The sequence below is a fragment of the Mustela lutreola genome, chromosome 11 (genome assembly GCF_030435805.1).
Source record: "Mustela lutreola isolate mMusLut2 chromosome 11, mMusLut2.pri, whole genome shotgun sequence".
In the NCBI taxonomy this organism is placed as follows: domain Eukaryota; kingdom Metazoa; phylum Chordata; class Mammalia; order Carnivora; family Mustelidae; genus Mustela; species Mustela lutreola.
The window spans coordinates 68,872,689-68,899,358 of NC_081300.1; the positions used below are offsets into that span (position 1 = coordinate 68,872,689).

The window sequence follows — 26,670 nt, forward strand, 5'->3', positions numbered from 1 at the left end:
TCCACAGATAGAATGTTCTCTTCCACAGGGAAATTCCAGTTTTGCCTTATCTTCCACAGATGTACGCCTTGAAACACAAAAGCTAGCAGTTACAAGGAGTCCAGTGCCCAGCAACTACTCAGCAACTCCTTTAATGGATGCTGCCCATGCCTTGGGAGCTAGAGTTTAGCCAGAGCCCCTGCTGACAACCACAGCTGGGTAAACAGTGTTTCAATAAACAAACTTAACCTAACAATTGTTGCCTTCTCTGATGGTTACTTTGAGTCAAATCCTGACAAGTGGAATGACTGGGTAGAAGCAATGTTTCTGGGGTTTTGATTTATTGAGTCAAATTGCCCCGCAGGAAGCTCAGATGAATTCACACTTCCATAGCAGTAAATAGAGTGTTAGATAATAGTTTATCATGTCAACAGTCTGGATAAAACCAGTTATATTTACAGTGCCTTACTGTATTTACAAAGAATGGGTATTCAATAACAACTCTAAGCCCATTATTATTATATCTTTACAATCAAGTCAGTGAATGTGAGGTAGCAGGGTATAAGCAAAGGTGTCTGTGCAAACCTGACTTAGTCCATCAGGCTTAGTGTTGTGGACCCAAGATACTTTTAGAGGTTATGAACTTGTTTTAATTTTCATTTCTTTTAAAATTTAAAGAAAAAAATAGACATATAATAATGAATCCAGCCAGGATTATATTCACTTTTTAAAAAAATTAAAGCCGTTGTAAAATGCCATTTAAAAAAATTAACTAAATTTATTTTAAAATGCCTTTTTAATATATATTTGTTTAATGGGGGAAAAGGCCCAGGAAGGCAAAAATGCCTAGGGGTCCATGAGAGTCATAATGCAGCTTTAACTTCATGTTGAGAAGGATTCTAATTCCCAGTCTAGATTCAACAGCAAAGACCAGTGTGATCAATTTGCTGTGTCTGCCTCAGGCTTAAAGAGGGGAGGAGGCGTCCTTATCTAGTTAACTTTGGTTTGACGAAATGAGCGCAGGGACGTTTCAGGTTCAATTCCCAGATCCACGACGTCATCGGTCTACCTTTCTGATCCTGCTTCTCAACTTGCAAAACGGAGTCCACAGGGTAAGAAATGTGGTAAGAAACGAAATAATGAAAGCTAACACTGCCAGGGACTCTTCTAAAGGGCTTTATGTGTAATAACCCTTTTATCCTTCCAGCCCCTACAGAGCACGTAATATCCCACATTCCCGCCATAATGTTTGCTCCAGGGATTTGAAACCTAGATCGGAATTTCACCCAAAGAAATTAAAGACACACAAGAATTCCCCAGTCTCAGTTTCCCCATCCTCAAGTCAAGTCGCTGGCCCAGAAACTCCCTTGTCCATGCGCATCCCTCCCGCGCCCCCTGCTGGCAGAAGGGGGCACTGTCTGGCCGCATCCTGCCTTAGCGTCTGCGCTCTCGGTCGGCAGAGGGAGCGTGGACACTCTTGGGGCTGGGAAAATAAAGGCCTGAGGGCCAGAAAAGATCCCGAACCAGAGAACATTCCGAACCTTGTCAGAAGAGAGCTGAAGGCCCCAGAGCCCGCCCTGGGGTGGAGACTAACAGCTAGGGGCGGGGCCTCTGGCGGGGCGGGGCCAGCCGGCTAACCGAGACGTGGCGCAGTGGTCCGGCCGTTCTCCTGTATCTTGCGGATCGTCTTCGGCCGGATTTCGATGCACCTCCCGCTGCCTCCACGGCCCCTGCTGCTGCTTCTCGCGGCATTCGCGGCCGCCGTCACTACCTTCCGGCCCGACTGGAACCGTCTGCACGGCCTGGCCCGGGCCCGGGTAGAGGTGAGTGCTTTGATCTCTAGCTCAGGGACCACTGCCCTCAACCCTGTGGCCTCTTAGCTTTGGAATCACCGCTCATTTTGGCCCCAGGACCCTCACGACTCCCAAGTCCCCCTCAGGGCCGGGACACTCCCTTCCTTTTCCCAGCCTCAGGACGCCCCAGCACCCACTGTGGAAGCCTGAGACACCCGATCTTGCGGCCTGGAAAACCGAACTCCTCCCTAATTTCCCATGCGCCTGGACAGGGGTCCCCAGACATACTGGCCCTGTCCCCTAACTCTACTCCCAGCCTGTGAATCTTCCAAACCTGCCTTCTGGGGCCTAACTTTACATCGTCCCATCACTGCACTTTTTCCCGGACTTCCCCCCCCCACCCCAGTTCCGGTTTGTCTCTCCCTTCCCAGAGGGAGGGAAGACTTTCTGGGCGTTTACCCCACCGTGCAAAAGCCAACTGCATTACCAACACTTAACTTTGCAGCAAGCCCCAACCTCCTCTGTGGGGCAATTACCCGTCAGAGTCCCCATTTTGTTGTGTGACTTGAACCATCACAGATCTTCTAGGATCTTAGTTTTCTGTCTGACAAAAGGTGGAGGAGGAGGAAGGAGGACTAGAATAGGTGGTCCTGGGGTCTGGACTCCTGCTGGTGGTGTCCCTCCCCTCTGGGAGTGCAGGGAGGGGCCCACACATCGTTCCACGTTGCTCCCATGTTGCGGAAGCAACCAGATGGAGGCCCAGCTCTGCATGGGGACCAGATGGGAGGTATCTCTAATGGGGTCTCGAAGGGCAATTCAGAGCTGTTTCCTTCTGGCCTGCCTCCACCCTGAGGTTCTAAGGGCCAAAGTCCAGGCCCAGGACTCTACTGCCTGAGGGAAGTAACCATTTCTTTTGGGCATTGGGAGAGACAACAGTAAGGTGTGCAAGCAAGAGCCCCAAGGCTGGTAAGCACTTTGGGTCTCTGGTCTTGCTCCTCTTTTCTCTGATGGCCGTAAGCCTCAGTTTTCCTATCTGTACAGTGTTTCCCCCTTCTTTCATAAGGGAATTCCATCTTCACACCTTGGGAACTGCTGTTCCAGGGGTAATCCACAGCCCCACCCAACTCTGGGAGTAGGGTGAAATGGTCTTGAGGGTGTGTTTGGAAAGATATGAAGGACTCCCTGACCTATCTAATTTTGTCCCCCTCCAGACCTGTGGAGGATGACAGCTGAATCGCCTGAAGGAGGTAAGTTGTTCCGTTGTTTTTTGTTTTAAAAGAGGGAGGGGGGGCAGAAGGAGAGGGAGAGAATCCATCTTAAGCAGGCTCCACACCTAGCACAGAGCCCAACTCGGGGCTCGATCTCACAACCCCAAGATCATGACTTGAGCCAAATTCAAGAGTCCAGCGCTTAACCGACTGAGCCAGCCAGGCGACCCTGAAGGAGGTAAGTTTGAAGAAAGAGTCTCCAGCTTTGTCTCCACTCAGCCCCTTGGGGGATGGGTAACATATTCCTACAGATTAGCTGGGGGCACGTTCCCGGGAGTGGGAGTCAAGAATGTGTGATCTCAGCTGGCTTCAGTTTCATGCTGGTATCTGGAAGGAGTTGGGGTCTGATTCTCTTGTTTTTTTCCCAGGTGAAGGCCTTCGTCACCCAGGACATCCCGTTATAGTATCCTTCTTCCGTCGTGGGGGAGGGTGAGTGGGGAGGAGGATCTGGGAGAATTTCCTTCCCCTATCTTCAGAGATAGGGTTTCCATCTGACAAGTGGAATTGATAGTGACTGCCCAGCGACTCTCTAGGTGGTAGGCAAGAGAAATTGACTAGTGATAACTGCCACAGACAAGAACCGAGAAGAGGAGGGCCCTTTACTTCTCTGAACTCTATTTCCTCACGTGTAAATGGGGGATCCCTGCCTACCTGGGCAAAAGAGGCAGAGCTGTTCACCTGCTGTTCATAGGTGGGAGTTCCCCATCTGCCTCGGGTCACCACCACACACCTTAACAACTCCAGTCACAACCTGGTAATGAAACACCTTCCAGGGGCCGACCCGGAGCTCGTCCTGCTGGGCCACCGCTACGAAGAACTAGAGGTGAGGCCTTAGAAGCCGGGCGGGGGCGGGGGCGGGGGCGGGGCCAGGCGCACTGACCCCAGCCCTCCTCTACTTCAGCGGATCCCACTCAGTGAAATGACCCGCGAGGAGATCAATGAGCTGGTGCAGGAGCTCGGCTTCTATCGCAAGGCGGCGCCCGACGAACCTGTTCCTCCTGAGCACTTGCAGGCGCCCGCCAAGTCCGCCGAAGGCGCTCCGGATCGCCCTGACCTTTAAGTCCCGCAGCGTGGGCCCAAACCTACCCCCCCCAACGCCCCCGCCTGAGCCCTGGGGACAGAATGAAGCGCTCAGCGTCCCGGGAGCACTTCCCTCGCTGAGGGCCGACGCTTCGTCCCAGAGCCGGCAGAGATGGAGTTGGGGTAACCTCCTAACCCCTTTCTTCCCTACTCAGATCAATTAAATCCTCTTCCGGATCAACTGAGACTCGACTCCTTCCTTGCTGCGGGAGGGTGGGGGAATAGGCGCCCCCCTAATACTCTCGAGAGACCCAAATACCTGGCTGCTGGAGTGGGGATATGTGCACCCCTTGCCAAGCTGCCCTGAATTTAACAAGCCTAAGAGAGGCAGAGAGGAGTCAGAGTTGTTGAAAACCAATAATTTATCAAAACGCAGCGTGTGTATGCGGGGGAGGGTGTCGCGACTGACGGCAGCAGTGGGCAGGCGCATAGGGAGGGGACGGTGCCTGGATGGTGGGGGCAGCTTGCCGCAGGCGGGCCTTGCGGGCAGGCAGGCTAGACATTCTTGCCGCGCAGGCGCAGCTCGTGGCGCCGCAGGTGGTTGTAGAGCGACTGCACATAGGTGAAGACGCACTTGGGGTCGGGCTTCTTGCCCATGATCATCATGTCCTCCACCTCCACCAGCGGCACGCAGTCCACCAGCATCCTGTAGGGAGGGGGCACGGGGGGGGGTGTGGTTGTCAGCGCCGGCCCCACCTCCTGTGGCTACCCTCTACCTGGAGGTCTTTTCACTGCTTGTGGCCTGTTGGGTCTTCCATAAACTTGATTGACTGAAGGGGTAAAAGCATTCCGGGAAGACAGGAAACCTTAGGCCCCACTCACCCAAGCCTAGAAGCTTCACTGTGGGAGCCAGGCCAGATAGGTGGAGGTGGAGATGGGAGAGGGGTGCCATGCCCCATTCGACTCTGGGCAGTCTGTCTCTCTACCCCTAGCCCCTGGGGGTGGGGGTGGGGGTGGGTGTCCTGCCTCCAGATCCCACCCATATTCTCTCTGGAGGGCCATCTCCTACACAGCCTCAATGGCACACTCCTACTGGCACAAGCCTCTGGGTTGGGCCATTGTATCCAGTAGGGCCTTACCTATGGGAAATCTTTCTCTGCAGTCAGGACCTGCCCCTGTAACCCTCTGTGCCCTGGATTAGCTCTCAGATGCCTGTCCTGGTATCTTCTGCAGAAAGGCCTGGGAAACCCTGTCTTTGCATGAGGGGATCATCCTCCTATATAAGATGGAGGACAGTGAGTGTGTGTGTGGGGGTAGTTATTTAATTCTTACCACCTGCTTTGGGTAGAGCAGGGGAGGCAGATGAAGGTCCCAACCAATACAGACAGGACCACCTACAACATCCTCAAGGGTAGGGCTGCCCTTCTGTCATCCTCCAGAGTGCTAGCTGTACTTTACAGATAGGGAAACTGAGTCACAGACCAGGAAGCATGTTTCAAGACCCATAGCTTAGTAGGTGCAGGGCTGGGCCTTCTGGGACTCAAGCACCCCAGCCCTGGGTGTTGATACCTGCCTGGAGCCCCCTTTTCCCTACTGCAGGAGCCATCTCCCCACTCCGGAGTGAGTGGGCTGCAGCCACTAGGCAAGTGACAGCCCAGAGCTCTAAAGCTGGTGTTTGTTCTTTGGCTCCATTTCCCCCTCCTCTCCCAAAGCAAGACCTTTTCTGCCCTGCTCCCTCCCATGTCCATGTTAACTGAATTTCCTTTGGCAGGGAAGGTATAAGGGCAGGAACTGTTTCTATCGCCAAAACACCAAAGGGTCCAGGACTACCTCCTCTCATCTTGTGCCTTGATCAAAGTCAAACCTGAGACCATGGTAGGGCTGAGGTCTACTCCCAGCTCACCTGGACTCCTTCATGGAAGAACCTTGGGAGGCAGGAGACCTCTGTTTCAGTCCAGGCTGTACCCCTAATCAGCTGTGTGCACTAGATAAAGCTCTGCCCTGTTCTGTGACTCAGTTTCTCCATCTTTATAGCAACAATGTCTCGACCTCATGGGAGACCCTGGGAGCACTTAGGATGAATGAGGTGGTTTTTTACTCTGTTGCTGATGTGCTATGGTGCCCTTGGCTGGATTCATTTCCCTGGCTCTACTATAGGGAAAAAGACAGCCTCTCTCTGCAGCTTCTTCAAGCTGTGGCTATCTCCCCAGGGATCCTGTGCTCCCCAACGTGGAGCTCCCTCCCACCTCTGGTGTCTTCCCTGGAGACCTTATAAAGCCATTGTTTACACTGGGGCTCACGGCTCAGGGCTCCAGCTGCCCCAGTGACAGGCCAAACACAGGGCAATTCAAGCAACAGCATGGCTGAGTCACACTTTCCAACTGGATCAGGGCTGGGTTGGGCCCCTCGCCTTCCAGGCCAGCCTGCTGGGCAGCAGCTCCTAAGTCCATATATGACCTGGAGACAGAATCAAGCCCATCCTCCCCTCACCTGCATGGCTTCTCTGGGTATATGTGTGCACATGTTGGCTTGGCCCCCCACCTCCCTTCCCCGGCTCCAGGCTTTGAGGGGCATCTGAGTTCACCACTAGCTCTGTCCCTGACTCACATTACTTTGGGCAATCCCCTCACTCTGAGCCTTTGTCTTTTCTTCTCTGTACACAATAGATGGGAAAGTGATGGGGTAAGGAAGATGGGCCGCTAAGTGGGGAGTCTGGAGTTCCAGTTTCTGGCCCTGTCTCTGACCTAAAACCTCCAGGATGCCAGGCCACTTTTCTCCTTCTCTGAGCAGCTTATCTGGAATGGACAGTTAGCTCAGGACCTGAATTCTCTACTGTGGCTCTGAGGTGAGGTGACTAGAGAGAAAATGCCAGAGCTGGTTTAGAGATCCAGAAACATCTTCCTGTTACACTGTCCCCGCTCTTGAGCTCTCCAATGAGTACGGTACCACCAGCTCCCCAGGGCCCAAACTGGAGGCCTAGCAGATTCCTTGAGCCTCCTTCTCTCTCCCCAGCTGGATACATGAGGAAGTCTGTCCTGCTTCTTATTAAGTTCCAGCTATCTAGCCCACTCCTTCCCTCCCCATCTCTCATCCAGGCATTGTTCTAAAATGCCTACCAGACGACATACATCCCTTCTCTGTTTGGAAAACTTTTATGACTCTTGCCCTCAGGAGGTAGTTCAGACTCTCATGGCCCCTTCTTCCCTTCATACCCAGACTAAACTTCCTTCCCCTCTGGGTGTGCCATGCTCTCCATCCTTCTTGCCCCCAGCCCTGTGCATAGGCTCATCCCTCTTTCCAGGACTCCCTCTCCCTCCTTTAGCCTGAACTTGTCCTTCAGATCCCAGCTCAGTTTGCACTTTTTCAGACAACTGTCCTGGGCCTGCAGGCTGGGTCAGGTGCCTCCTCTGGGGTTCCCTCCTAGGCTTGTTCCATCTCAGTCTTGCTCATGTGGGTGATGACTGCCCCTTTATAGAATGGTCTTGCCTGCTGGGCCCTGAACTACCAGAAACAGGGCCATGTCTGGCTCCTTCTGGCTCTTCTCGGGGTCTAGTTGCTTCCCCCACCCACCTCCCGGGTCTCTCTCTGTGCCCCTCTGAGCAGATTCCAGATACAGCACAGGTGGACGAGGCGGCGTTTCTCACCGTGGGGCCCCTGAGCAGGGGTTAGGACTTTTTGGTTTTTACCAGCCCCTTCTGGACCAGACAGCGGTAGAACTCCTGGATGTACGTGTACACGCACTTCCAGTCAGGCTCTCGAAGCCGCACCATGTCCTCTGTGTCCAGGAGCTGCGGGCAGTCCGCATGGGTCCTGGGGAGGGTAGGGGGCCGGGAAGGGGCGGGGAGGCAGGGCCCAGGAGAGAAGAGGGGGAAGAGGCAGAGAAGAGAAAGGGTAGGAGAACAGAGAGACACACACATACACACACACACAGAGACAAGAGTTCAGTTACATTCTCAGTGCTGCAGTCTGTCGGCTCCCCCCCCGCATGCCCCTTCCCCCTTGTGGACGTGCCGCTCACTACCGGTCACTAATGGTGTGCGATGCAGACAGGGGTGGGGGGCCAGACCAGTCACAGGTGCAGAGAACTCTTGGGGCAAGCGGGAATGGGGGGGGCAATGGCATTGGCAACTGAGGTTGGAGAGGAGGGCTGTGCCCCAGGGAGGGGGGGTGAGGGAGGCGTGAGAGGAGGTGGGGGAGGGGGAAGAGGAAGAAATCTGGGGGAACCAGAAAGAGAAAAGGAGAAAAGGAAAGACAGATGGAGGGTGCTGAGGGTGAGGTGAGCAGACAGGGTAACGATTCCAAAGTGGAGGGCTTGCTGATGTCCTATATAAGCCTCTGGCAACACCTATATAGGCTGGGCGGGCCCAGGGCCCGGGCCAGGAGCCTCCTTTTGGAATCTCCAGCCGGGATCCCGTGGGAGCAGGAAGCTCTGGTGATGGTGGGAGGAGAGCAGGACAGAGAAAGGGAGAGAGAGAGGGAGGAAGGGGCAGAGGGAGAATGGAGGGGATATGGACAGGGCCACCTGGTGGGCCTTGGCAGGGGCTGGTAGGCGGGCCGGCGGCTCCTTCGTTCCGGCGGGCACCTGGCACACTCAGCAGCAGGTGGGCAGGATAGAGAGGGGAGGGGCCTTCTGGGGAAGGGGGTCTCTGTCGCTGTCTGACAGCGCAGCTGGTCAGCTCCAGGGGGCCTTGGGGCAGCTGGGCCTGGCCCAGATGCGTAGCCCCGGATGCCCAGCTGACACCAGCGGGGCTGGGGCCCACACTTACTCAGCAGATGAGAAGGCCACCTCGAAGTTCTGACGCCGGTTCTGCGGGCTGAGCTGCCCATAGTCGAAGGCCTCGGGGAAGAAGTTGTGCACTAGGGCACAGAAGGCCATCCCATCACTCCAACTTGAGGAGAAGTTCTGGATGTCCACGTGCTATGTATGGGTGGTGGGAGGACTGGTCAGCTTCCCCGTAACTTCTGTGCCCCCAGCGTTTGGCATTCCAGATGTAGGGCAATTGGGGTCAGAGAGGCCCTGTATCTCAGGGCCAAGGATGCACAGCGGTTGGGCAGTGGGAATGTGAGTATCCTTCTATTCAGTTTGTCAACTCCCACATCTGCTACTTATTGGCACAGAGCCACCAGGAAGCCCAGCACCACCCAGCTAAGACATGGTCATGCCTCCCCTATTTCCCTTGCTAATATAAATTTACGGAGCTCCCTAACTCCCATTTCCGAAAGCAGTAAGGGGGGGGACTCCAAGGGTGAGGTCTGGTTCTGAGCTGGGCCCTCAGTAGACCCTTCCACTTAATCACTTATTCTGCAATCTAGGGCATGCTGTGTGTCCTCTTTGAGCCCGTTTCCTCATCCCACAGAGGGCTTCCATCCTCCCTGCTAGGCATGGGGGCTGTGAAAAGCACAGTGGGTGAGAAGGAGTTCTGCCAAGAGGTAGGTGCAGAGCTGCCGGGTGGGGATTGGGGGTAGAAGAAAGAAGCTAGGCTGCCTGGCCTCATAGAGCTCACCTCATAGCCACGAGTCTTGGCTCGGCACCAGTCCAGCAACATCTGCTTGATGCTGTTGGCGTTAGGGACCCCAAAGCTAGTGGAGCGCTGCACGGCTGCACGGGGTCCACCAGGGCTGCTGTAGGGGTGCGTTGGGGTTGGTGGGTGGGGGAAAAGAGGCCGGGTCACATGACCATAGGGGCCGCCGCCTCCGCCAGCACACCCAGCCTGTCCCCACCCCTGCCTCCCCGTCCTTCAGGCCCCTTCTAGCACGGCTACCACAGCGCCTTCCCGTCTCTGGCCCCGCCCCATGTGGCCATTAGGCCCCGCCCATCCACGCCCCCTGCCACTCACCCGGCGGCACCTTCCTTCTCCAGCTTCTCAATCATGGCCTTTCGCGCCTGTGAGGCCGAGGTCTTGGGCAGGCTCTGCGCCTTCATCAGCTCCTTCTTCTTCTCTGCCTGGCGTTTCTCGAGTGCCGCCAGGCTGCCGGGCCGCGGGCTGGCCTCATCCTCGCGGTCAAAGATGCTGGGGGGTAGGGAGGAGACTGTTAGGCTCCTCCTGAGCCTCAACCCCACTTGCCAAGGAAGTCGTCTTGTACTCTACACCTTGTGGTATATCCACCACCAGCAACACCGGTCAGCAAGGGAGGCATCCTCATCACACCAGTTTTGCAGAGTAGACTGAAGCTCAAAGGACATAAAGGTGGGAGCCACTCTTTTCAACAGACTTGGGCCCTGGGAGTTCTCTGAGAAGGCTCAATCTCTGATCAAGTTACTAGGTGAGTTCAGATTCTGGACACTATCAATAATGCCCACCAGCATAATCAGAATGATGGTAATAATAATAGGTCATACCTACTGAGCCTTTCCTATGTGCCATTTTAAACATCACAAGGGGAGGGAGGACCCTTGCCATTTCCACTAAAGCTGAGAAAACAGGCCTCAGGTTTCATAGGGCATGGGCGGGGGGCGTGCAAGAAGGTGATCACAGGTCTTTCTGACTCAGAGTTCTTGAACCCTGCTGGTTCCCAGCCTGCATTCTGAGCCTACCGGCCCCGAGATACTCTGTAGGATAGAGGTGTACTCCTCCCTTATGAGAATAAGGTGCAGAGTGCTCTGTGACATAGGATGTGGTCTGCAGACACTGGCAAGTGGAGGGCCACCAGGCAGCTCAGGGGCAGGCATGCCACTCTATGGGCTCAATGCCATCACTGCCACTCAGAGCTGGGAGACCCTGAGCAAATCTCTGGCCTCCCCAGTGGTGTGGCTGCGGATCAGGAGAGATCACAAGGGGAGCAGGAGTGGCTGGATTCCTACTCTGACTCTCCCTGCCTGTATGCTTATTACCTTCCAGCACTATGGTCTACCCCTCTGTGGAATGGGTGTGCAGTGAGGTACCATGTAGTCGGGGATGGGTACCTGTGCTCACCTGCCCATCTTCTTGGATGACGATGAAGAGAAGGTCTTGGTTTGCACCATGGTGCTGCTGCCACCATCTGCAAGAAAGGGGAAGAAGAGCAGGGTGAGGGCTTGGGCTGAACGTCAGGAGATAGGGTAAGGGGTTGTGAGGGGGGGATGGTGGTAGCCACAGGCAGAGAAGAGAAAGTGACTGCTGGACAGAGACACACAGATGAAGGTACGGAGAGAGAGCTTGAGGAAGAATCTGAGGAGGTGGGCAGGCAGGCAGGCACAGGGCGACACCAGGCGGCCTTACTCTCTGAGCGCCTCACAAAACTGGACTTCACTGTGGTGGTGCGGGCCGTCCGCGTGCCATCATCTGGAGGGGCAGGGGGTGAGAGGAGGAATGTGAGGTATGGGGCCAGTGGGCTGGCTATATTCCTACCTGGAGCCCCCAGCCCTGCTCAGCCCCTTACTGGAGTGGACGAGCCGCTCGGTCTTGGTGACAGTGCTGATAGCTGAGCCATCAGCTGCCCGCTGGCTGTGCTGCGTGGTGGTCTCAGTGGCTGTGTTGCCACGGCCCTCCCCTGGCCGGGCCCGTGCCTCTTGCAGCCGCCGTTCCCGTTCCTTGTCCCGCTGGTCTGGGTGGCGTGGGGGTGGCAGGGGGGAAGCCCCATGCATGCCCAGAAGGGCCACCCATCACCCACACAGCACATATGCACAGGCACACGGGGCACACAAGATGGGGTGGAGGGCAATTTGTTAGAAATACGGAAGACACAGGGGACAAGGGCCCTCTCTAGGAGTAGCTGAGGGTGAGGAGACAGCTATAACTTGGCAGGAGGGGGTGGGGTGTGTTGGGTGGCAATGGACTCAGGCAGGAACAAGGGAATATGGACTAGCTAAACTCAAAGGGGAAGTATTTGGATCCAAGAAGGGAGTTCCTATGGGAATGAGTAGTTTAGTTTATTCCCAAGTGAATGAATATGCAGATCTAGGACGGAAGTAGTAGAGTTCAGGGAAGGAGAAGCTGAGTGAGGCTGGTGGCTGAATGGGTCTTTAATGGGCCCAAGGGGGAAAAGAGCAGCTGGAGGAAGACATATCTAGATCCAAGGAGGGAGTAATTGGGGGTACCTGAGAAGTAATTCAATCCAGGGAAAGAGTGGTCAGGAGAGAAGCTGGCAAGAAGGGTAACTGGGCCTAAAGAAGTAGGTGGGTGAGCAAAGGGGCTAGGCGGTCATCAGTGGGGCCTGGAGGAAGCAGTCAGCTTCAGAGAGTATCTAGAGCAGCAAGTGAATCTAGAATCTGAGGGAAAGAATAGCTGGATCCAGGAAATAGCTGTGCTCAGGGAAGGGGAAGCTGGGTAGGGGCAGAGGCTACAGAGGTCATCAGTGGCTCTCAAGGAGAGAAAAGCAGCTGGGGGAAAGAGTATTTGGATTCAGGGAAGGAGTAGCTGGCAGTACTTGGGGAAGCAATAGGATCCAAGATGGAGTAGCTAGGAAAGGGAGTAACTGGGTCTAGGATGGAGAAGAGAAGCTGGTTGTGGCTGGTATAACAGGAGTAGCCAGGGGGAAAGGCAGGGCTAGGGAAGGGAGACGCTAGATCCAGGGGGAAGGAGGCAGGGAACATCTGGGGCTAGAGAAAAAGCTGGGTAGGGCAGTTTATTGAACTAGAGGGTCCATGAATGGACCCCAGGGCAACTGGGCAAGGGAGCAGCTGGATCTAGAGTGAGGCAAGGGACTCTCTACCTCTCTTCTTTTGTCGGAGCTCGCGTAGTGCAGCCCGAATAAGCTTCCGTTCCTCAAAGTCTGTCGTCTGATCCAGCTGCAGAGAGAACCGCTGTCATTACCCATCTGCTGCCTGCTGGTTCCTGGCCCCTGCCAACCCCTAGTCCACCAGATATGGCCACACCATCTTGTCCAGGATGCTTTCATCCTCGATGGCCATCAGCTCCTCAGCACTCAGCGGGCTCCGCCTCTCTGGTGCCTTGTCCACCCGGCTTTGCTCAGTGCCATTAGCCACTTCCACTGCTGCAGAGGGGGACTCTGCTGGCTCGGGTTCCATCTGCAGGGCGAGGAGAAGGCACACAGTTTAAGGAGGGGTATAGATGAAACCAACCCTGTCCCCAGAGGATGGGGGACCAGGCCCTGGGTCTGTTGGCACAGCCCTGGAAATCACCACAAACTGGTCAGACTGCCCACGCGAGGATGGTCATATTGTGGTCAGGCTCAGGTAAGAAGTGCTGACAGCCTTGCCATAGGGCTTCCCATCTCCCTGGAATTGTGTTACTGAGTTCTTTCTGGTACTTCATCCCCAGCCCCCTCCCAGGCAGGCTGTGCTGGTAGTTCCCAAGGCCTGGGTCCTCCTGGGCCAGTGCCCAGGCAGCACAAGCCATGCACATACACACACACACATGCCCCAAAGGGGCTGAACCAGGGCCCTTGGGCTCCTGACCAGGTGTCTGTCTGGGGCTGCTCAGAGTCAAGTCCTCTCTGAAGCCTGCCCCTGCTCCCTCTAAGGGGCGTGCAGCCCCAACTCAGTGCCCTACCCCTCCCAGGCCACCTTCCAACCACTTGCAGACAAGCCCCCAGCCCAGTTATTATAGCCCCTCCCCTCCTGGCAGGGCCTCTCTGTCTGCTGTGAGGGTAAGGAGAGCCGAAGTGGCAGCTGCTTTAGAGAGACTCAGCCTGGCTGGGGCAGAGTAGGGGTGGGGGTGGGGGCTGGGGCCTGGCCAAGGGCTGCTAGGGCAGCCACCAAGCACGCCTCAGGGCCAGGAGCCTGGCACCCTCTCGCCTGAGCGTTGGAGCACCAGCATCCCCGTCCCTCTGCAGATAGGTAAACTGAGGCTCAGTGATGGTAGAGGCATATCTTAAGGACCCTCAGCAGAAGCAGAACCCCCTTAACACCACCCGCCCCCTCCTCTGCCCCGCTTCCCCAGCCCAGAGGGACTTACGAGACTGCTGCTGCGGGCAAGGCCGGCAGAGGAGCGGCGGCGGGTACTGAAGGCAGGTGGGTGGGCCACGGGGGTCCCAGCATCCTCAGCCGCCTGGAAGAGGGCCTCGGGGTCGGCAGCGGCCAGGAGCAGCTCGCTGGGCTCCAGCTCAGGCTCAAGGTCAGGCTCAAGTGGGACCCCCAGCCGAAGGCTCAGCACCTCCACCTGCCTGCCCAGTGCATCCAGCCGCCGGCTCAGCGCTGCCGTCTCCACCCGCAGATCTTCAGCGGCCCGGGCCACGGGCTCCATGGCTGAGGCTGCTGCCTCAGCTGCCTGGGTCACTGCCGCCCGGCCAGCCTCAGCCACTGCCCGCAGCTCCTCCAACGCCAAGCCCAATCGCTCCTCAAGGGCCACAGCCAGCTCAGACCCGGGCCCCGGGACCCCCGGCATGGTGATGGCAGGGGTTCTATGGTTGGGTGACGATGGGGACAGGGATAGGGACAGTTGCCTCTGGCTGGCAGTGTCAGAGTCTTTGCAGCTGGCCTGAGGGCGAAGGCAAGGGCAGTGGGCCTGCCCCGCCCCTGCTGGCCTCCGGGCCTCCCAGCCTGTCACCCGCCAGCTGGGGCTGGGGCCCGGGCCCAAATAGAAACCTATTCTGGGCTCCCTGTGGAGGGGGTTGTGGGGGAGGGGTGGCCTGCCCAAGCAGGCAGACCGCCAGGCCTGGCCCTGCACAGATCGCAGACGGGCAGCACAGCAATGCTGCACAGGTTCTGAAGGACTACCAAGGCCACAGCCCCATCCTCCGCAGATGGGGGAACCGAGGCAGGTAGCAAGGAATGGGCCTGCCTGGGCCACCATTTGCATGAGCTGTGAGGATCCAGCCTGCCAGACTCCAGAGCCTGCGCTCCTTTGCCTTTAGGCCATGCAATTTTAGAAAGGCTTGAACAAATGGGGGAAATGGAGGCAGAGAGGCAGGACTTTGAGCAATGTGCTAGAACAAGTGTCTCATCCCTGACATAAACATTCTCTGGCCTGCCTGTGGCCCTTGGATCCAACCATAGATTCTGAGCCCATTTGAGGCACTTTTCTGCTTTCCCTCCATTCTAGACGGGGAAACTGAGGTGAGTTGCATTAGACGCAAGACTCACTGTTGTTACCTCCCACCCACCCCAAAGGCATCATCCCCTCACTCTCTTGGCAGAGAGCAGAGAGGTCCTGCTCTGAGGGGGAAAGGGTATTTTCTTGCCCCCACCCTCTTCCAGTCACCCCCGAGAAGGCCCAAAGCTGGCTCTAGCCATCTCACCTCAACCAAAGTCCCATTTAGTCGCCAGTGAAGCCAAGAGGACATTACCTGGGCAGCCAGACGGCCCACTGGGGAGTCCCTTCCCCAGCTCAGCTCCCAGCCGGCTGATCCCAGGCTCGGGAATGAATAATGGAAAGGTACGGCGTATTCAGTTCCCGTGGCACCTGTTAGGCTGCTGCCTCCCCCTGCCTATTCCCCCACCCATGCTTCTGCTCAACCCCTCAGAGATGTAGACGCAGATGGTAATCACTAATCTCCAATCTCCTAAGAGGCCAGGCTGATCTTGGATGAGCAGATCAGCAGCTTTGCTTCTTGGGGCTGAGGTCCAGTTTGGAAAGGAGCAGGAGCTCTGGGGCTACCACATGAAGAGGGGGCAAGCCCGCACTACCCTCTCTGAGCCTCAGTTTTCCCATCTGTTCATTAGGAATGAATCAACCAGTTTTGGAGTAAGGACCACACCAGCATGTGGGAAGCCTGAGGCCAGTACAAAGTAAGCTCCTGACACACCTGCTGGGTCTGCCCTTAGTTCTGCCGCCAACTGGCTCTGGACTATAGGTAGCCATCTTCTCTCTCCAGGCCTCAGTTTCCCTGTGTGTGCAATGCGGGGAGAAGCGGAGCAGAGGAATCCCGCTAGCCCTACATCCTGAAGCAGTCTATAGAAGACTGATGGATCGTGAGGCTGGTGGGGTAAGGAGGGGCTCACCTTAATGCTGCAGCCTCCCCGGCTACCAGGGGAGGCATGGCTGAAGCTGGTGACGTGAGTGATGCTACCCAGCTGGGCCAGGGTCCCGGGGCTGCTGATATGGGTAATGGTGCTCTTGCCCCCACTGCTGGTGCTGAGGAGGGTGGGAGGCGCCCGGAGCCCCAGCGTCAGTTCTGGAGGGGGAGAAGGGCTACTGTCAGATCAGCTGCAGTGAGGGAGATGCCAGCCAAGGCTAATGGTGCCCCTTGCTCCCAGCACAGCCTTTGGAGACACCCTGAACCTTGGCCACAGCGCTGGTCCTATTTGCAGAGCTGGGTGGGTGGCTGGCTGCAGACACTCCTTCCCAGCAGTGGTGAGAGAGCAGGGAGGCCTACCTGCCCTCTGGTTGCCTGTGGGCAGCAGCACTCGGCTAGTGGATGCTTGGCCACGGCCATCCTTGATCTCGATGGTGAATGTGGTCTTCATACTGGCCCCTGGCTCGGCAATGCTGACAGGCACGGGAAGCAGGGCACTGGGCTCCTCTGAGCGGGCCACGGGCCCCCCTGCTCCGTTTTCAAGGGGCCTGGCAGCCAAGCCCCGCCCCCTGGGGCCCTCCTCCCGGGGGTAGCTCTGAAGCTGGGCCAGGGGCCTGGCTGTTCCTCGTGGCTCCTTGCTGGGGCGGGAGGAGGTGTCACTGGGGCCCCGTGAGGAGGAGCCGCTGGAAGAGGAGGCAGGGGTAGTGCTGATGTGGGAGGGGCCCAGGAGTCTTGCTGGGGTCGAGGAACCCAGGGCCAATCGGGATGGACCATCCTGGAGCCTGGCAGCCATGGGAGAATCAGAGGTGAACTTGCGCGCACGATCCCGCACGGAGCCAGCCCGCTGGAATGGGGAAGGTCCACCGGCAGGGGTGGGGGGCTCTAGAAGGGATTAAGAGGGCTATCAGTGACGTGGTGGGCCAGGGACTGCCCCAAGTCTCCAGAAGTGGGAACAGGTAGTACCTCGGTTCTGGGCTGGCTGGCAGGGGCTGAGCACCGACAGGGAGCGTTGGCAGGGACGGGGTCCAGCCAGGTCTAGCACTTTGGAAAAATGGTGGTGGCCAGGTAGGGGAAGATAAAGGAGACTGCCTATGGGGGTTCCACATCTCCTAGTTCTCTTCTCCACACCACCTCAGCCTCTCAGCCCCTTCTTGTACTCCAGCCTCCCCATCCCATCTTGTACCTCCTTAGCTCCTGGCCTCCCCATTCAGCTGTATCTAGCTTATAGGCTCCTCCTTCTCCTCCCACACTGACCCTAGGATGACTTGGACACTCGTGGGGGCTGGGGCCAGGCTTGGGCTGGAGGAAGGGTGCCTAGATTCTCCCTGCTGATGGGGGTGGGGGACCCCCCCCCGGGGGGGCCAGTACTACCCATGGCCTCAGCTGGGAGATGGGTGCACTCCCTTATTGGGGAAAAGAATGTGCCTGAGGCCCGTTGCCTTTCAAGGCTGCTGGGAGGCCTCTGGCCATGGGTGGGGGGGCGGGCCAGGCTGGGGGTGGGGACACTTCAGGGCAGTGGGAGGAGTGTCAGGGACTGCCTAGCCTTGAAGAAGCTGAAGCTGTCTAGGCAAGAGAGCCCATTTTCCAGACACAGAAGGGGAGGCTTGTAGCTACCTCTGCTGGGACTCTCACCTGCTCTCTTTGTGTTGGAGGGACCTTTGGTGGGACCTTGGACAGCTGGGGGCTCTGTGAGGCCAGGCAGGAGCTGCAGGGGAAACACAGCATAAGCAGAGCCTGTCTCCCAAATCAAGGAGCTCACCTGCCTGGTATCCCTGTCCCTCATCTAGACTCACCTTGCTGATCACCTGCCTCTCAGTGCTGGGGGTGGCTGGTGGTTCCTGGGGCTCAGGACTGGTGGCTCTGGGTGGCCTGGAGGGTGGCTCAGGGCTGCCCACAGCCTCAGCAGCAGGACACTGGGCCTCAGCAGGCTCTAGTGGAGGCTCAGGAGAAGCAGTGGTGGGTGAACTGATGGGCGAGGCAGGTAAGCTGGGTGTGCCCCCAGGTGGGGCCCGAAGCAGGAGTGTCACGGTGGTCACATCCCGGGTGGTGCCCTGAGGGGGTGGGGTTGGCTCTGGGACCTCTGCCTGCTGCTCCTGTTTCTCTGGCTCTGGCACCTGTGGGTGATCCACAGGATGCCGCCAAAGCTCCCCAGACTGGCAGGTGCCCAGGGCAGGGCATGCAAAGCAGAGGGGGTAGGCAGAGCTTCCCATGAGCATACCCACACACGCATGCAGGCTGATCTTCACTTCCCCGCCTCCCGGCACTGCCTAGTTGAGGGTGGTTTGGAGAGGACCAGATCCTATGCCAAGGGTAGGGGATGACAAGAGACCTGCTGGGGACTCCTGGCCTTAATAGATCCCTGGAGCAGAGGCCCCCTGACTCCTGGATCCTAGTCAGACTAATCAGTGTGTGTGTGTCTGTGGGGGTAGTCCTTCAGGGACTGGGACCCAGCGGCCTCTGCTGGCCACTTAGGGAATCTACACAGCTTGACCTCTCACCCACACTCCCTAGAGAATAGTCAATTCCCAGCAGTGCTCCACCCATCAGCTGGGATGTGATAGGCAGGCCCTGATAAGCCAAAGTCAGGATGTGGGCTTCTGGATAGGGAGGCACAGCCTCAGGGATTGGTTTAAACTGGGGAGGTAACCAGGGTCAGATTTGCATTTCAGGGAGACTGCACTGGCTACAGAGCAGAGGTCGGATGGCCATGGAGGGCCGGATGGCCATGGTGGATGAGAGGTAGGCATGGAAGTTGGGAAGCCAGCAGGGTGGTAATGGGAGACACACTCGGGAGCAGTACAGACAAGATGGCTTTGAGGGGACGGCCTGGCTAGATGCAGAGCCCGGACTGGGGGACACATGGCCAGAAGTTGTGCAGGAGAATAGGCAGAGGCCTGAGACAGAGCCTTAGTGTCCCCCAAACACCTCTCACCCCCAGTCAAGTACCAGCCTAGCAAAGATACACTGGTGCTCTCTGCTGCTGGCATCCATGGGTGCAGGACACTGGGCTACCCTTCCACCCTGCCCACCTTCCTTACCTCACACCGTTCCAGCCTCTGTGCTGCCCGTCCCTTGCTCTCCTCTCTTGAGCCACTGTTGGCATGCCCACTGCACAACCTCCCGGCCAATGTGGCGGCTGGAAGGGAAGGAAAAAAATGCCAGGTGAGTGGCCAGGAGGGGATGTGGGTGGTGAGCAACAGGGCACAGGGCGGGACTGGGGCGGGACACATACCCTCAATCTCCTGGGCCCTTATGCGGCGGATGGCAGCACGGATTAGTTTGCGTTCTTCATACTCACCGGCACCTCGCAGCTGGGGATGAGAAGCAGGCCGTGAGAGCTGGACTGTGGAGTCTGGCTCTTCACCCGCCCTGGCCCATCCCCTGCCCTGGCCTGGGCCTCACCAGTGCGGTCAGCTCTTCCACATCATTCATGGACTCCAGCCGCCCAGCCAGCCGCGCCAGAGCAGCTTGCTGCTCCGCCTCCTGCTGCTGAGAGCTGCGGGGACATCAGGACTCTGACCCCCACTGCCATAGCCAGGTCACAGAGGATGCGGGCTGAGGGCAGCGGCCAGGACTAGGTACCCAGAACCTTGGCAGGGGGCAGGTGGCAGTGCATGCCCTCTGGCTACACATTGGCACACACATGCCCATGTATGTGAGCACTAAGACCACGGGCTCCGATATGCTACTGACACAGGCATGTGTAGGACTCCACGACTGGAGAGGGGTCCGGACCCACAGACATCTCAGCGTATTCCAGATGACTGCCTGTGCTGCCCTTTGCACACCCAGCTGGGGAGTAGACACCTGTGCTCCCACCTGCCTGCACAACACCTGCTGAACCCCCAGTGTAGCCTCCTCCCACCTGCGTGACCAAGCCTCCCTGGCCACTCACTGCAGCCAGTTCTCCTTGTTGTCCTGCCGCTCAGCACGGAAGCGCTTGGATGCCAGGGCCTCCTCCTCACGCTGCAGCTCCTGCCGCTGCAGCTCCCGGATGGCTGAGCGGATACGGCGCCGCTCAGCCAGATCTGCTGTGACCTCCAGCTGTGGGATAGGCGGGGGCGAGGGGCCAGTCATTTTGGCTGCTGGGGCAGAGGGCGGGCACCAGCTGCCCACAGCTTGGCCTGGGCCACAATGAGTGGTCTGTATCTACTCTCTCTGCCACATGCCTGTCACAAGCCTGCCCTCCCACCCACCCAGGGTCTCAGGGAGACCCGGCCCATGGAAATAGAGCTCCTAGATGGCTCACTGTGCATGATCGCTTTATAGAGTGGGCGGCGAGCGACCACCCGCCTGGGCATTGCTTCCTAAGATTTGACTCCTGTCTCAGAGTTCTTCATTGAACCCCCTAAAACAGCCTGGGAGTCAGGAGGAGTGAGGCCACCCTATGGGCTCCCAACAGGGTCCCTGGGGAGGAAAGCGTGCTTAGGATAGCTAGAGTCCACCATGTGAGCAAGGAAGATTCCCATGTTCTGTCCCAAAGCACTACAGCCTTGCTGAGGGTGGCAGCCTCATCCACATCGGACTGATGGAAAAACCTATGCAGAAGCAGGTGTTCAGGAGTCCTAGTAACTTGACTGGCTAGAGGCTATTTTTCCCCCCCATACTGACCCAGTCCTAACCACCATCAAAGGCTCCAGGGCCCAGAGTAGGAGGGTCAGCTCCCCAGACAGATAATATAGCTGCACTAGGGTCTACCCAGGGCCCTAGAGAGGGTATAAATGGGGGGTGGGAGGTGCTCCCACCAGCTTCTTAGCCCCTCAATCCCTGGGAGATTGGGGGTGGCTGGTCTAACCAGGTTCAGAAAGGGTACCTTCGCTGGGCAGTCAGCCAATTCTGTTGTACTCCCCCTTGCCCAGGCCCCACATCTCTCCCCTCTACAGTCTGTGGCTCAAGAGAGAGAGGACTGGCCCAGGGAAATCATTCAGGGGTAGGGTTCAGGAACCCTCTACCTCCTTCCTTTATAGCCTTTTCCTCCATCATTCCTTCCTACTCCAGGGCAGGGGGTCAAGTGGTGGGGACAGGTTTCAGCAGGGGTATGGGTTGGTCCAATCTGCCATCAGGTCACTTGCCCTGGTCTGAAAAGAGTAAGGAGAGTTCTGGGGGACAGATCTCTCCACGAGTCCCTCAGGCTCCACATTTTTGTGAAGCTATGGGAGGATCCCTTGAGGTTCAGGCCAGAACCCCCAGCTTGCTCCACCCTCAGTCTGCGCCTGGCTGGGTGGCTGGGAGGTCCTTAACCTCTCTGTGTCTTGGTTTTCTCATTTGCCAAAAGGAACAATTGCTCCCACCTCAGGGCAGTGGGTGGGGATGGGGGCAGTGACTTGGGGTCCCCTTGCATAGCTGTACATATAGTAAACATTACCCCCTCCGTGGTTCCAGCCACTTAGAAGGAGAGAAAGGCAAGGACAAATAAGTGTAAGATATGACGCATAAGTAACATTTATCGGGAACCTCTATGACAGACCCAGCACTGAGCCCCCAGTCTGCCCTAATCTCACAGAAACCCTAGGTGCTTTATCACTCCTATTTGACAGGTAAGGAAACTGTGGTTCAAGGGGAGAAAAGTCATTTGCTCACAGCCAAATGACCTGAGCCAGGATCGAACCCATGTCTCTCTGACTCCAGCGTCAGCCTTGTGCTGAAATAGCTCTTTTGCTGGGGTCCCTCTGCCAAGGTGGGTACCTCAAGGGCCTTGGCACCATTGTGTAAGGAACCCTCTCTAGCCTGGACTAGAGACAACTATAAAGGCCAAAGGGGGCCTATTATAGCAGAGGGAGGGAGCAAGAGGCTTACCTTCCCACCCTCCAGTCTTGGCCTCAGAACTAGAGCTGTCTGTGTTACACTTGGAAATTGTGGGTCTGAGGAGTCAACTGGTTCAGTGCCCTTGTACAGAGGGTAAAGAGGCTAAGAGATGTCTAGCCTTCTTGTCTCCTGGGTACCTCTTCTGAATGCCCTGGGTTCCAGAGATGGGGTTCTTATCCCTGAAAACAGCATGATGTGGAAACATGGCTACCTCTGAGAAGACTCACTGTCCCCATCTGGAAAATAGGATCCTCCGGCTGATCCCCCCACCAAATGAATAGAGCGGGGCTGGGGGAAGGAAAACCTCATGCTACTGGTCGTCCCCAGCATGACGTTGCCCTTGAGCCTGGATACTGTTGGCTGACAGTACCCCTGTTGTGTGGCTTATGTTCCCTGCCCTCTCATGCCCCACCGTTGTGTGTGGAGGGGGCTGTGGGAGGGAGGGAAGGAAGTACAAAGAGCCATCGTCCACCAGAAGGAAGGGGAAGAGGATAGGGCGGTTTCCGAAACTGCCCAGTGAAATTCTCCCGGGAGGAAAGACAGCACTTCCTCCTCCTGGGAGGCCGGGTCTCCCGGCCTTTCTGTCCTCGCTCTTGGGGAATGCGGGGTGGGGTCTGAGAGGCCCCAGCATCTCTCTGGGACTCAGTCTCCCCACCAGCACTACACAGAAGACTTTCCAGGCATTTCCTCAGTCCCAGCTCCTCCAGCGACCCCGGGAAACCGGCCGTGGAGCGAGGCCTCGACAGGGGGCGCCGAAGGCCCACAGGCTCCGGAACCGCCAGTCTTCCCAGGGCACCGCCCACGCCCCTCTCGGGCCGCCCGGAACAGGGCGCCCGGTGCGGAGCCAGACTGGAAGCCCCCGCCACAGCCTGCTTTAATGTCTCCGACTCCGGAGAGGAAATTAAAGCACTTAAGCAGCTTCCCTAGGTCACCCAGCTAGTGAGCGCCGGAGCTTGAACTCGGACCCCGGGACCGAGGCGGAGGGCGTCCGGGTATGTGGCAGGGGGGCACGCGGCGTGGCTGTCCCCGAGTGCCCCATCCCGCGCAGGCACCCCGCCCCGTCCTCAGGAATGTGCGGGAGCGTAGGCCGGAAGCTGCTGCCCGGGTCCCCGAATCGGCCCGAAGCTGGGGCGCCAGCCAGTTTTCCCTTATAAGGCCCGGCCCTGCGGGGAGGAGCCCGGCTTGGGACGCCCCCGTTCTTGCCACGAAGCCGGCGGGAGCCAGGCCGGCGTTCCGGGCGGGAACCCTCAGCAGTGCCGGGGCGAAGTAATGGCGGGCGCCGGCCGTGGAGGAACCGGGAGTGACCTTGCGCGGCTTCGCGGTCCCAAGACGATGGGCAGCGTCTAGTTAATTCTTTCCCAGCGAGGGCGCGGGGCTGGGCCGACAGCAGCTACCGCTTGGGCTTCTTTACGAGCCCACATGGGCCCAGTCGGGGTTGGCGACTGGAGAGCCCTGAGCCTCCGAGGGGACCCCTAAAGACGGAGATGCGCGAGGGCCTGACTTGCTTTCTGGCACGCTTTGCCTCTATTACCCTCAGCTGACTTCCTGAGGGGAGGTCGAGCTGACGTGGTGGGAGCTTCTGGAAAACCAATCTGCCACACAGCAGGCTGTGGCCATGGCAGACACCCAGAAAATCTAAAGGGCTTGTCTGAGGGCACACAGGCTGACTGCCTTGGTACATCATGGCAACACTGGCCACTGCCCAGTGACTCCTGTCCCCAGAAGAATGGTATGGGGGTGGGTAGGTCACTAGCCTTTTCCTAGGAAAGGTAAATCTTAATTCGCCCCCCTCCCCGCCCCAAAGGTTAAGGTCTGGGGGGCGGGGCTCTGGCCCCTCCTCCAGTTCAGTAGCTCCCTGCCCCTGATAGTGGTCACGTGCGTGTCCTGTTGTGTTGCCCTACAGCCTTTCTGTGCACCGGGACGGGTGGGCTATGTTTAGATAGGGCGATCAAGAAGCTGGGAAAAGAGTGGGCCTATTCTTCCACTCTAAGATATGGGCCCATGCCTCCTATCCCCATGCCAACTCTAGGACCTGGATATATGTTTGCACAGATCTCCCTCTCCCATTTTTCAGGTAAAGAAACTGAGGCTCAGAGAGGGAAAAATGATACACTAGAAATCACAGAGCTTATAAGGAGCCCCAAGCCCCCTCAAGGGCCCTTCCCTCTTTATGGGCTCTTCTTGCTTTGATTTATCCAAGACTTGGTCCCCCATGCCTCTCTTTGGGGTTTGGATCCTGGCACACCCTCTTTGTAGCTGGGTGCCCTCGGAGAAGTGATTTCACCTCTCTGAGACACAGTGCCCTCCTGGCTTTTAGAGCTGCTGTAGTCACAGTTTCTGTGAGATGGTCTAGCACCCAGCCTGACCCCTGCTGTGCCCTGGCATTTTTTTTTTTTTTAAGATTTATTTATTTATTTTAGAGTGAGAGTGTGAGAGCAGGGGGAGAGGCCAAGGGTGAAAGAGAATCCTCAAGTTGACTTCCAGCTGGGGGGGGGGGGGCAGGGTAGGCAGACGTGGGGCTGGATCCCAGGACCTTGAGATCACGACCTGCACCAAAACCAAGAGTCTGAGCCACCCAAGCGCCCCTGTGCCCTGGCATTTTAAATCATTGGTGCTACTGTTATCATTGGGCCAGCCTCCAGGGGCAGGCACGGCCCAGGTAGTTGCTTGGGAGAGCAAATCTAGCCTCCCCACACCTATAGCTACACATGGGTGAGTCCCCAGCAGTTACTGTTTAAACAGGTGGTGGCAGTGGGGGCCTGGGAGGGACCAGGCCTTAGCACCTGGCATGGACAGGCACATGCTAGTGGGTCCGTGGCACCAGTCATGCATAACAGGCTTAGTCCTGTTCGCCTGAGCCCTCCTCCTGCCCCCTCCCTCCACCCCTCCCCTCATCAGCTGAGAGGTAGCCTGGACAGGCCCTGCCTCTGACCTGGCTTGCCTGTCATCACAGCAGGGATGAATGGGCCACTTACCAGCTTCCGCAGGGCTCCCTCATCCAGCCCGGCAAAGGCCTCATCTGCCATCTTGCTGGCCCCTACCTCTGTCCGTCCCCTCCTCGTGAGATCTCCAGTGCCTGTGGCACCTGACAGCTCAGGGAATTCTGCAGGAGACAGACATGAATTAGGCATGCCGGGACCTCTGGAAAACACAGGCACTTGGGCTCTGTGCCTCAGTTTCCCTCTCTAACCCATGATCATCTGTTGGGGTCCCATCCTTGCTCCCTGTGGCTCCGGGCTGGGAGTTTCCCTCAGTCCTAGGCTGATATGCTGAAAACTTAACAAACCCTGATTCAAGCCCAGCTAACTTAAGGCTAGCCTGCTGCGTGGCCTAAACTGGGCTCTTCACAGCGAGAGTAGAGACCTGGATTAAGGCCCACCACAGCCTGCTCACCACCAGGGGGTGCCCGCCAGACTCCAGTTTCCTGCCCCACCCACCTATCCCCAGGGCCTGCCCAGCTCCCTCCTGGGCTGAAAGCTCAGACTCCCTGGCTGTGGGATGTGCCCATATCCAAATCCATGCTGCCACTGCTCCTCATTTCCCCGGTTGATTTAATCCATTTGGAGATAACATCCCGTCTTCCAGTTCTTGACGGCAGCCCTCTATACACACTCCTTTCTTCTCCCTGTCCTAACCTCCCCCTGATGCCAGCTACCTAGACCTCATGAAGCCAGGTGTCCAGGCACCTAGCTCCTCCTGCCAACTTACACACTTCAAATTGAATTCCCCAGCTAGAATGGCCTTCAGAACCTGTACCATCCAATCTCTGGATAGGCAAAGTGAGGACTGAAAAGGGCCAGGGATTTGTCACAGGGGGGAAGAAGGATCCCAAAGACCCAGGGCAGAGATGGATTTAATCAAAATCTTGGCCCCCTCTTGCTCCCGAAGCCCCCTTCCAAAGTGCCCCTAGGGGCTCAGGACACTCCCTCTTGCCCCATCACTGCCCATCATGGCCCTCTAAATCCTGGCCTAAACTTCCAGCTCTTTCCTTCCTTCCTCAGCCCTCATGTCTTTATGGAATTCGAGGGCCCACAGCCTGACACACCATAGGTGCTTAGTTAATGTGTGGTGACTGAAATGGCCCCAGGATTGCCCCTCCAACCTTGTGTTGATTCATTCCTCAGTTATGCCTTCCCCTTCCTCAGAACACTCACTTGTCGAGTCACCCATCTGGTGAAGGGGTCTGGTGGTGGTGGGATGTCCTAATCCACAGAGCTGGGGTTCTTCAGACCCTGCCTTTTCAAGTGGCTACTTGCCTTTCCCACCCCTTAGGGTTGGATAGGTGTCAACCACCCATCTTCCCTCTTTCTACCTACCTACTTTGGGGTAATCCCCCCAAAATGCCTCAGCAATTCCTGACATAGGTTCTGTGGACACTCTGAGTTCCCCCATGTCTCCTGAGGGGCAGGGATCCCTAATGCGTAAGCCAGGACACCAGGGTTCTACTATAGGAAGTGTCTTTCTCCTTAGTGATTCCCGCCGCTGCCTGACTTCAGTTACAGAGCTCCCTGTCACAACATAGTCTGCGGTCCCCAGGGATTGAGAGAGGCCTTAGAATAATGTGGGACCTTCCCCAAAGTGTGTGCCCCCACAGACCAGGGACCCTGAGGTTCGTGGAACCTCCTGAAGGGCCGTGGGTGGTATCCTTTCCCGCGGTCTAGAACCTTATGCCATGGTTTACAGCCCCCGTGGATGGGTGGGAGCTATCAAGTCTGGGACCCAGTTCCGGAACCCCTGTCCAGATATCCGGGTTCCACCCCCAGGACCCGTCAGGGGTCCCGGTACCTCCCAGAGGCCTGCACACCCACCTCTCAGTCCGGCCCACCCGTTCGGCGCTGGCTCTGGTTAGGTCGCTCGGGATCCGACAGAGTAGGAGCGGTCAGGCGGAAGGCGCCGCGACCGGGATCCCAGTCCCCCTCAGCAACCGTCCCCGAGATTCTGCTAGCGCCGCCCGTCCAGCCTCGCCGGCC

General features: G+C 57.4%; 2 protein-coding genes across 13 annotated transcripts; one reads left to right on the forward strand and one right to left on the reverse strand.

Moving 5' to 3' along the window:
* Window positions 1-1,464: 1,464 nt before the first annotated feature.
* SELENOM (selenoprotein M) lies at window positions 1,465-4,301 on the forward strand. Its single transcript, XM_059138954.1, has 5 exons — window positions 1,465-1,802; window positions 2,984-3,019; window positions 3,409-3,443; window positions 3,785-3,863; window positions 3,942-4,301. The coding sequence occupies exons 1-5, from the start codon at window positions 1,683-1,685 to the stop codon at window positions 4,098-4,100; spliced, it is 429 nt and encodes a 142-aa protein (XP_058994937.1). The 5' UTR covers window positions 1,465-1,682; the 3' UTR covers window positions 4,101-4,301.
* Window positions 4,302-4,464: 163 nt separating this feature from the next.
* On the reverse strand, window positions 4,465-26,659 carry SMTN (smoothelin). 12 transcript variants are annotated; one of them, XM_059138944.1, is made up of 22 exons: window positions 26,509-26,659; window positions 24,676-24,803; window positions 19,791-19,939; window positions 19,298-19,391; window positions 19,128-19,206; window positions 18,934-19,031; window positions 17,689-18,009; window positions 17,528-17,600; window positions 16,859-16,936; window positions 16,256-16,777; window positions 15,882-16,054; window positions 13,897-13,989; window positions 12,855-13,007; window positions 12,692-12,767; window positions 11,420-11,584; window positions 11,260-11,322; window positions 10,975-11,041; window positions 9,898-10,071; window positions 9,565-9,682; window positions 8,827-8,978; window positions 7,705-7,870; window positions 4,631-4,766 (listed from the first exon to the last, which is right to left on the reverse strand). In XM_059138944.1, exons 2-21 carry the CDS (start codon window positions 24,724-24,726, stop codon window positions 7,726-7,728), a joined length of 2,844 nt encoding a protein of 947 aa, XP_058994927.1. In that variant the 5' UTR covers window positions 24,727-24,803; window positions 26,509-26,659; the 3' UTR covers window positions 4,631-4,766; window positions 7,705-7,725. The 12 variants fall into 12 exon arrangements, with proteins under 12 accessions (XP_058994928.1, XP_058994926.1, XP_058994925.1 ...); XM_059138945.1 differs by lacking the exon at window positions 7,705-7,870 and having other exon boundaries at window positions 4,465-4,766; window positions 17,689-17,946; XM_059138943.1 differs by lacking the exon at window positions 7,705-7,870 and having other exon boundaries at window positions 4,465-4,766; window positions 9,565-9,679.
* Between the last annotated feature and the right edge of the window lie 11 nt (window positions 26,660-26,670).

Coding starts and splice junctions, on each gene's coding strand:
- SMTN (XM_059138942.1), bottom strand. CDS start 24,726: ATGGCAGATGAGGCCTTTGCCGGGCTGGATGAGGGAGCCCTGCGGAAG. Junction 18,010..18,933: donor AGAGGCTGGAACGGTGTGAG/GTAAGGAAGGTG, acceptor GATCACCCACAG/GTGCCAGAGCCAGAGAAACA. Junction 13,990..15,881: donor GGGGAGGCTGCAGCATTAAG/GTGAGCCCCTCC, acceptor GCCCTCTTCCAG/GCGGCTGAGGATGCTGGGAC.